Source organism: Petaurus breviceps, unplaced genomic scaffold (genome assembly GCF_028583685.1).
Source record: "Petaurus breviceps papuanus isolate PSGF00001 unplaced genomic scaffold, PetGlider_PUasm1.0 90760, whole genome shotgun sequence".
Lineage (NCBI taxonomy): Eukaryota > Metazoa > Chordata > Mammalia > Diprotodontia > Petauridae > Petaurus > Petaurus breviceps.
This window is the reverse complement of record NW_027187338.1, coordinates 8,953,902-8,963,830: the sequence shown is the minus strand read 5'-3', so window position 1 is coordinate 8,963,830 and position 9,929 is coordinate 8,953,902. Positions and strand designations below refer to the sequence as shown.

General features: G+C 49.8%; 1 protein-coding gene across 1 annotated transcript in view; it reads left to right on the top strand.

The window, feature by feature from the left end:
- ADGRB2 (adhesion G protein-coupled receptor B2) overlaps window positions 1–4,833 on the top strand; it is a 54,727-nt gene extending 49,894 nt beyond the window's left edge. Inside the window, 4 exon segments of the mRNA XM_069068053.1 lie at window positions 904–939; window positions 1,407–1,505; window positions 1,772–1,825; window positions 4,235–4,833. Of these exon segments, the coding sequence (XP_068924154.1) occupies window positions 904–939; window positions 1,407–1,505; window positions 1,772–1,825; window positions 4,235–4,462 (417 nt within the window). The 3' untranslated portion in view covers window positions 4,463–4,833.
- The last annotated feature ends 5,096 nt before the right edge of the window (window positions 4,834–9,929 follow it).

The following is a 9,929-nucleotide window of genomic DNA, read 5'->3' as shown; positions in this document are numbered from 1 at the left end:
ACACACACACACACACACACACACACACACACACACACACACACACACACACACACACACACACACACACACACACACACACACTCCAGAGTATCCTAGATACAGTCTAAAAGGAATCCGGGAATTCTAAGAGCCATTTACTGAGCACCTACTGTATGCTTGACACCAGAGAAACAGTAATGCTTTGCCTGCAGAAATCTTACATCAGCTGTTTGTCTTCAAGAGCAGGGTGAGGTGTACCCAAGTATGTTTTTGGACCAAGGAGAGGAAGAGATGGAAGATGTAGGAGAGAGAAATGTGGGTTGTGAAATGCTCATTGGGTCTGGCCTTGGCCAGCTTTTCCTTGGAGGCTTGGAGAAAAAGAGGAAGGAGGGGATGTAGGAACAGAGGAAGCTAGGGTGAGGGGGAACCCCTGTGGGAACACGTGTGCTTCTCACCGCCTCTCTATCTGTGTGTGTATATACCAGGGTCTCTTGGCATGTGTCCTTTGGTGTGCACGTGTATGTCCTGTGTGTGGTGAACTGGGGGGAATTAGTTGGCCTTGTGGAGAGTTGGGTCTGAGCCATGCCCTTGTGGTCAATGCCCCCTGTTGCCCATTTGGCTCCATTACTGGGGTCTTCCACAAGCTTAGATGAATCAGCTCTCTGCGCTCTCCCCCTCCCCCAGCCCTGGGGAATGCCTAGGGTCAACTGTGTACTCTTCCTGACAAAGGCTTCCCTGGTCCTAAGAATCCTGTCCCCGTAGCTCTGAGCAACGAGGGGAACATAAGTAACCTTGGCTCCCTGACACCAGGTCTCACTCCTGGGAAGCCCTTTTCCTCTTTACTCCCAATCATGTACTAAAGCAGTTTCTTTTTTCTCCCCCCCCTCCTCCCAATTCCCCCTTCCTCCCCAACAACCCTAGCGGAAAAAGTTACGCTATTCAGACCTGGATTTTGAGGTAAGAGCTGCAGAGGGAAGGGGCCATGCTTAATGGGCAGCTTGGGGGGAACCTCCCTATGCTCTGTAGCTTGGCCCCCTAGGACACCCCTGGTCTCAGTCTTGGGGAGAAAGGAATTAGGACACGATTTAGAGCCTGGGTCCCAGGTACCAAAGGGCACCATTTTGGTAGGACCTATCAAAAACCACCTTCTAGGAAATGGTAGTAAGGGGGATGACCCATTCTCTCAGACCCGATCCCTAGCCTCTAGCCATATAAACCACTGCTGGAGGGGATGGCTTCAGGGCCACATCTGGACCTATTTTGCACTAGATACATAATTGAGCAGGGTTCAGAGCAAGGAGTGCAGGCTGTAAGGAAGACTGGTGGCTTTGGGGGTGGTGCCTCAAGGGCTCAGGGAGCAGTTAAGGGGGAAGGGCAGGGGGAGGGGGTGGAACATCCCCCCTGAGCCTCCCGCTGCCCCCCAGAAGGTGATGCACACACGGAAGCGACATTCAGAGCTCTACCATGAACTGAATCAGAAGTTCCACACCTTCGATCGCTACCGGGGCCCGACCTCAGGCAAGGTGAGAGGAAGCCAGGTAAATCTTAAAGCTGATACAGTACAGCAGCACTGGCCCTGGAGTCAAAGGTCCTAGGTTCAAATTCAGCTCAGGATAAATGTCTTCGCCCTCAGTTTCCCCTGATTTTCCTGCTTCTAAGTAGTAGGATGCTTTGACTTGCCCTGGTCATCTTTCCTGGGCCCCCATGATGTGAGTGGGTGACAGCTGGGCATTCCACAGGCACAGGCCGGGGGGAGGCCCTGACTTGACTCCCTCCCTCCCCTCCGCAGAGAGAAAAGCGATGGAGTGTGTCATCGGGTGGGGCCGAACGCAGCGTTTCCACTGTAAGTGATGGCTGGGGTGGGGAGTGCTGGTCAGGGAAGGATGTATGTCAATGCTGTTGCTACTCTGGGGTCTGGGGCTCCCCTTCCCCAGTCAGACACTGCAGCGCCACCTTCTGGAGCACCCCTAATGACCCAGGGCCCTGCTGCCTTGGTGTCAGGGTTCTTAGACCAAAAGAGAACTAGGTCTTGGGGGTAGACTCATGGGCTGCATGTGTGTGTGTGTGTGTGTGTGTGTCTTTGCCTTCTTCAAAATCCATGAAAATTGCATTTCCTGGGGCAAGGGGGCATGGGGAATGCTTAGTATGACGTGGGTTAGGAGGAAGGGAAGGAAAGCTGGTTCCTTTGCCCAAGTGCCCCCCTGCGTACCTGCTGTTCAAGCTAGGTGCTACATGGGAGAGAGAGAGAAGCCTTCACCTGTCCTTACCCCAGGATGCTCCCAATCCAGATTAAGTGACAAAATGTCAACATCTGGAACGATTCTGACAATATCAGCGCAGTGTGGGAAAAGTGTCCGGGCCTGGGAGAGAGGAGCCCTCTGCCCTCCTGCTGACTGCCTCTGGGGTGTCTAAAGGAGGAGGTGACATGACATCACATTTCCATACTGATGTGGCCTTGGAGATAGACAGCCAGGTCCCAGTTAGTGCAAACAAGGAATCCTATGGGGTGATCACAGGCATTCAGATTTGCACTATTCAGGGTGAGCACTGGGTAAAATGTGGCCATTGGGTCTAGTCCAGTGGAAGGATGCGGCACAGATTTGAATAATGTGACCCCTTCACGGGATTCATTATCCCCGCTGGTCAGGACCTGGATGTATGAAATTCAGCTTCCTGTATGGGCAGCGTTCTGAATCCGGAGCCACTTACTATCTGCATGGCCTTGGGTGGTCATCTAACCTCTCTGTGCCTCAGTTTCCTCCTCTGTAAAAAGAGGAGGGAGGGGCTCTGACACGGCACCCTGGAACATACTTTCTGGCTCAGGTTCATTGTGTAGATGAGAAAAGAGCCGACAGGTTGAAATGTGCCCAAGATCACAGTTACCAAGTAGAAGAACAATTAGAACCTGAACCCAGGTCTCTTGGGGTCTCCCCAGCCCTGGACTCTCAGCTCTGACATTCTCTGTACAGTGGGGAAATGGGCTGCCTTGGGAGTCAGGTCCTGAGTTGGATTTCTGGTTCTGGTATTTGCTAACTATATGACCTCAGGCAAGTCGTATCCTGACCCCGACTCTGACCTCTTTGGGACGCTGTTCTTCATCTGTAAAATGAGATTGGAATGAGACCTTTAAGGTCCCTCCCAGCTCTGACATTCCATGCTCTGAGGCCCCTCCTGGCTCTGATGTTTCATGTTCTCAGGCCTTATTCCAGCTCCGACAATCCATGTTCTAAGGCCCCATTCTACACTTTTGTTTGTTTTCTGGAGGGGGGAGGGCAGGGAAATTGGGGTTAAGTGACTTGCCCAAGGTCACACAGCTAGTAAGTGTTAAGTGTCTGAGGCTAGATTTGAACTCAGGTCCTCCTGACTCTAGGGTTGGTGCTCTATTCATTGCACTACCTAGTTACCCCTATCTAAGGCCCCATTCTAGCCCTGACATTCCATGTTCTTAAGGCCCCTCCTAGCTCTGATACTTCATGTTCTGAGGCCTCATTCCAGCTTTGACATTCCATGTTCCAAGACCCCATTCCAGTTATGACATTCTAGGTTCTAAGGTTCCTCCCAGCTTTGATAGTATGTGTTCTAAAGTTCTTACCAACTCAGATGTTCTGTATTCTAAGTTTTAGACTAGAGATCTAAGAACTCTAATTAATCACTGAAGTGGGGGGGGGGGAGACAGAGAGAGAGGAGACACAGAGACAGAGAGACAGACAGAGACAGAGAGAGAGGAGAGACAGGAGACAGACAGAGACAAAGAGAGAGAGAGGGAGGGAGAGAGGAGTGTGCACTCTGAATTGGAGTAGGCAGGGGTGAAAGCTCTTTGGTTGGAGAAGCTTTATTTAACCTAAAAGAGATATATTTTCAGGAGAAAACAGGGGAAGAATATTCCGTGAAGGAGCATGGGTAGAGGGAGGAAGAATGTGGTTGGTGCTGTCACTCTGGCCTCACTGAGTCCCCATCTAGCACCCCCCCACACCCCAGCAGCAGCTGGGTGGTACAGTGCATGGAGCCCTGGGCCTGGAGTCAGGAAGACCTGATTTCAAATCCAACCTCAGATACTTAGTAGTTAGGTGACTGTGGGCAAGTCACTTAACCACTCTCTGCCTCAGTTTCCTCAGCTGCAGAATGGCAATAATAATAGCACCCACCTCCCGGAGTTGTGACAATTAGAGGCGATAATATTCGGGTAAAGTGCTTTACCCAATTCCTGGCACATAGTGGGTGCTTTCCTTCCTTTCTCACCCTCCCTGTGTAGGAGAAGATAAGCCCAGGAGAGAGGCCCCCCTCTCAGCAACAGCAACAGCAGCAGCAGCAGCAGCAGCAGCAGCAGCGACATCAAAGCTGGAGCACCTTCAAGGCCATGACGCTGGGCTCACTGCCCCCCAAGCCTCGTGAGCGGATGGGCCTGCACCGGACGCCTCGCTGGGAGTCGGCAGGCCTGGGACTGGATGCCTCTGACGGCGACTTCCAGACGGAGGTGTGAGCCCTGGCCGGCTGCCCAGGCACCTATAAATATATATATATCTCTATTTTCACACTCCAATTTGGAAAAAAAAACAAGGAGCCAAGGACCCCCCCTTTTCTCTTCTCGTGTGCGGTCTTGGCCCTTGGAGGGAGACACAGCCGGACTCTGGCTCCAGACAAGGTGGGGACCCTGGAGATGATAGGGGTGGGCTGGACTCCAGAGACCTGCTTCCGGCCCAGGGAGGAGGCAGAACAAGGGGCCCCCTCCTCATTTTTCAGAGCCCATAGCCCCAGGCCACCATGTCTCCTGCTCCCAAGCCTGTCCGTACGTCTGTCTGTCCCACCCGGGGCTGGGGGGATCTTTGTTGGGAATAAAGTTCGCTCTGTGGAGTTGCCTGCCAAGTGACCTTCTATACTGGGGTGGGGGGTGGTGAGAGGATCGGCTATTGGGTTTGCATCTCAATCAAGGCCATTGCCTGCCCCCTTGACCCTCAGCCCAGTCAGATTTCTTGTAAAGAAGGTTTGGCTCCAGAGCATGTCTGGGGGACCCTACGGACTCTAGTCTTGGGACTTCTGTGCTAGGGAAAGCAGGCAGAACCTGACTACACAGGGAACTTTCTAGATTTCAGGTTAAGCCTTGTTCATATCCCAGGACTCTGCCCTACTTTCTAGGGTTCCTATACCCCACCCCTCCCCAAAAGTGTCCAGGTCCTTGTCTCTCCCCACCACACATCAGAAATGTACCAAGGATCATGCAGCAATGTGGACTTCAGGATTTGGGTGGGCATGGCCTGTCTCTTGTTCCTGTCCTGCCCTGCTTTGGAGAAGCTTATTTCCAGGAGGAATATTCTGTCTCCGGTCTTTGAGGACCCTCATCAGCTGTGACTGAAATGGGCCAACTGGACTTGGGGGTAGAGGCAGGAGTAACTGATGTCAGACATTGGGCTTTCTAGATACCCAGTTTTACACATTCTCACACGCCAGGACCTCCTTGAACTTCTTCCTACTCTTATCTCCAAATCAATGTGTTTGTTGTCAGGGTATTTAATAGCTTATGTGTGAGCGTGCGCACACACACACACACACAAATACACACACACACACTCACGTACTTGTATCCAACTCTAAGAGGGAGAAAATGGCGGCCTCTAGAGACCAGAGATGGGGACCTGAGGTCAATGAGTGAGAATTAGAGGTGAAGGGCCTGAGATCAGACGTTAATTAAGATGAAATAAATCTGAAGATTGCACTCCAGAGCTTAGTCAAGTGGGTCCCTCTCCAGCCATCATCCCTACAGTCTGTCTTCCTTCGTTTTCCCTGGGCACAAGGAGGTCACAGTCATAATCATACATTTAGAACTGAAAGGGACCCTCAGAGCCCTTCAGTTCTGATTCCCCGCATTTCACAGATGAGAAGACAGGCCTAGAAGGTTTAGGGACATGCCTGGAGTGGCCCCACAGGAAAGTGTCCATGGCAGGATTTGAACCTAGGTCTCTGCCCACCCCAACTGGGGCTATAGGATGTCATGGGTCTCTGGATCCCCTCCTCATACCAGTATCTGGTTTGTCCTGACCACAGAGTCACTCTCAGAGCACTCTGCTTTTTTCTACTCTCTGCTGAGGGTGTTGATCTGTAGATGGCCAGTGGGTACATAGCCTTCTCTTGCTAGGTAGGGAGGGGTGCCTCCAGAAGCTTCCTTATCCCCTTAGTCTGAACTGATCCTCTACCTTACCTACTCTCTGGGCTCCCTGGCTTCTCTTGGCTCAGATAATAGAAATGTTCTTCCTTGCCTGCACTGAGACTTGATTGGGCCAAAGCAAAACCTCAGCGTGGAGTTGGGTGGGAGGGGAAGAAGGTGGAGCAGGCCTTTAATGGCAGCTTCAGAGCTGGGAGGGACCTTGGAGGTCATCCAGTCCAGTGCTCATGTTGTAGGTGAAGAAACAGACCCCCAAGGAAGGAGGTAGTTTGCTGAAAGTCAACCCAAGTAGCAATGGCAGAGAAGGGGGTAGAATTCAGGATATACTTTAGCACACTCGTCATCTCTGACCCGATCTAATTGTCTGACCACCTCTAACCCCATCTTTGCCTGTCTGTCTCTCACACATGTATATACATGCACACATATATACCCACTGTTCAAAACCACATACTTACATATGCACGTACACCCCCCCCACTGTCCAAACACACTCATAGATATATACATGCACACGTGCACACACACACACACACACACACACACACACACTATCCAATCCTCTGATTAACATCTCCTTCTGACCTTTGAAACATCTCTGTCTTCGTCTAACCCCACCTGGCCCTCGGACAAGCTCTCATTTCCTACTCTGACCCAAATCCCACCTGCTCGCCAGCAGAATTGGCCCAGACTTGTGTATAACATAGGCAAATTAAGATAAATGAAGATGAAAATAATACTCTCCCTCCCCCAGGAGATGCATTGGCCTCAGGCCAGATTTCCTGTGACTTGACACTGGGACCAAGCTCAGGGGTAGTTGGGTTGAGGGACAGAAGTGCCACCACGTTCCTTACCTCCCCTCACTTCTCTGGATCAGAGCTCAGTATGAGGTCAGCGGTAGGACATCAGAAAAGTAGGTTCCTCTCCAGGCCTTTGATCACAACTGCCACATACAACCTAGCAAAGGCTTGGGAGACAAGAGTCTGAGGGCTGGAGGGGCCCCATGGCGACTGATAAGAGAAGCTCTTAGCATGGGGTAAGCCTCACTTGGGCCTCGCCCCAGGAGAGGACACTAAAGGGGCCTAGTTCTTCCCCACCTCACTTTGGGCCTAAAGGACCTAGAATCACAAACTGAAAATGTATGTACACACACATACACACCTTTCCCTAGGGGCATGATGGCAGCTCCTAGAGGCCTTCAGATGGAATAATCAGGTTACATGACTTTAGTCCCAGGGACCAAAAAGAGTCTGGAGTCCCCCCAGTATGCGGAGGAGCCAGATCTGGGGGCTCTTCTCCCCAAGGCTCCGGCTTCATTACCCTGTGCTCTGAGGACTTGCCTGTGCCCTCGACAATCCCTCCCAACACTGTTTTTCTCTCCTGAAACAGCTCTTCCCTCCCCTTGTAGAGAGAAAAATGAAGAACCCAGCTTTGCCCCCATGCTTCTCCACCCACACTCCTCTTCTCCCTGGCTGACAAACAGCCACCACAGCTGCCAGCAGAGGCCCCTGGGGACGCTGGGAACACGAAGAGACTTTCCCAGGGGAAGGACGAGAGTGTCCTTGGGGAGCATTTCCTCTGAAAAGTTTAAAGGAAGATTGCACACAGTAGCAATGGTTTCTGGGCCTCCGGAGAAGAAAGAGAAGAGTTAATAATAACAATAGATAGCATTTTGGGAGTGTTTTAAAGTTTGCAAAACACATTATAAGTATTAGCTCATTTTATCTTCATGACAACCTGGGGTAGGGGAGGGGTAGGTGCTATTCTTATCTCCATTTTTCACAAATGAGGAGACTGAGGCAGACAAAAGTTCTGTCACTTGCCCAGGGCCATGCAGCTAGGGTCTAAGGCTGACTTTGAACTCAGGATTTCCCCTGTCCAGGGCCAGCACTCTGTCCACTGCACTCCCAATTATCCGGCTGCCTCCTTTCCTGGCTCAGGCTCCAGCATGTCTCCCAGATCTATTGCACTAACCTTAGCTGGCAGTGACCTGGGGTTGCCCCTAAGCCCAGCTGAGCCCAGGAATGGGGGGATTGAGGCAGCAGAAGCTGCCTAATCCTTCTCCAGCAAAGAGGGTTGAAGGCTCTAACTTGACATTAGTCCATTTGAATTCCACCCTTCAGTCTTTAATTCTTTAATTCTGCTTCCTCCTGTACTCTCCTATAATGACGTACATAAGTACAGGGCAGGGCTTTTTAACCTATCTCCAGTTATGGCCGCCTTTGGAAATCTGGTGAGACCTTTGGACTCCTTCTCAGTCTTTAAGTAGATAAAATAAATATGATGGCAAAGGAAACCAAAGCTAGTGAAATGCAGTTATGAAAGAATTTTACAAATCTAACTCATTGGACCTCAAACGAAGGACCCCTGTTCTAGGACTTTAAACTGTATGGGGGAAATAAAAACAAAGGAGGGTGTCATTGGTGAACTTGGGATGACCTGTGTGATTCTAGAGTTGATATTCATGCCTATCAACCTCTCCCTTCCTAGTATCATAGGATACCAAGGTCTGAAAAGAACCTTTGAGATCATAGAATCTCTAGGATTTATAACTGGAAGAAAACTTGAAGGGCATCTAGCCTAACCCCCTTACTTTTCCAGATGAAGAAACAGGCCCTTAGAGATTAATCCAATCTAAGAGCAACCTACTAGTAAGAGAGTAATCCTTTGAACCCAGATCTTTCTGATTTGAAGTTTTACCCTCTATCCACTATACCAGAGTGCTTGGTCATTTAATTTCCCCCCCTTTATCAGGAAGAGTTTGCCAGGATTTAGGTAGTGCTATGAGGAGAACACCTCAAAATAAAGCTTCATAGATAGCTAAGAATGAATCTGGGATTGTGGAATGAGCTAATGAGTTTGGGTCATGTTCAATGGAAAAATTCCAAATCATGGTCCTCTAGGGTCTTGTGGGAGCCTCTAAGGAGCCAGCCAAATGTCACACCATAGGATTTCCCAGTTGAGAAATGATACTGGATCAAGCTGGGTCTAAGAAACTCAACTTTACTAGACTATCTTAGAAAAGCTATCTATATAAGGCCATATACCGCCTAGTTTTAGATGGAGTGGTTTTCTTTTATGTATACTTCTAACAATGTTATTCATATACTTTCCTTTCTCTTTTCTTTTGAAAATAAACCCTAGAAAAGAGCTCTTTTGGTCTGGAACATATGGGGATAGGGAGGAAAAGGAAGAAGGAGCAAATACCAGACTTGGGTACCATAGGGTTAGATTTGAGAGGGATCCTCTAGTTCATCTGGTCCAACCATCTCATTTGACAAGTCAGAAAACTGAGGACTGGAGAAGAGGTATGCCCAAGATCACAAAGGTAAGTGGGAGAGCCAGGCTTTGACTTCAGATCCAGAGCCCTTTCCATTATACTGCAGTGGTGGCAATGGCAGGAAGATTGCATTTAGTGATAGGAGACAGGAGGTACCCCAACCCTGGAAACCAAGGAGGCTCATGGGCAAGGGCAGTCAGGAAACAGTGCCTCGAATCAGGGTCCAGTGATAAGACTCCCATTTCTGCAATAATTTAAGGCTTGCAAAGTTATTTCCTCATAGCAGTCCTAGGGAGTAGGCAGGGTAAGTATTATCTCCATTTTACAGATGAGGAAAGGTTAAGTTACCCATGATCACACCAGTAATAAGTGTCAGAGACTGGATTTTAATTGAGGCCTTCTGACTTCAAGTCTAATGCTTTTGTTTTCCTATAGGAAAGCTTTAAAAAGTACTGGAAAAGTTATAGGAGTCCTGGGGCTAAAGGCAAAGGCCATTGGATTTATTCTAAG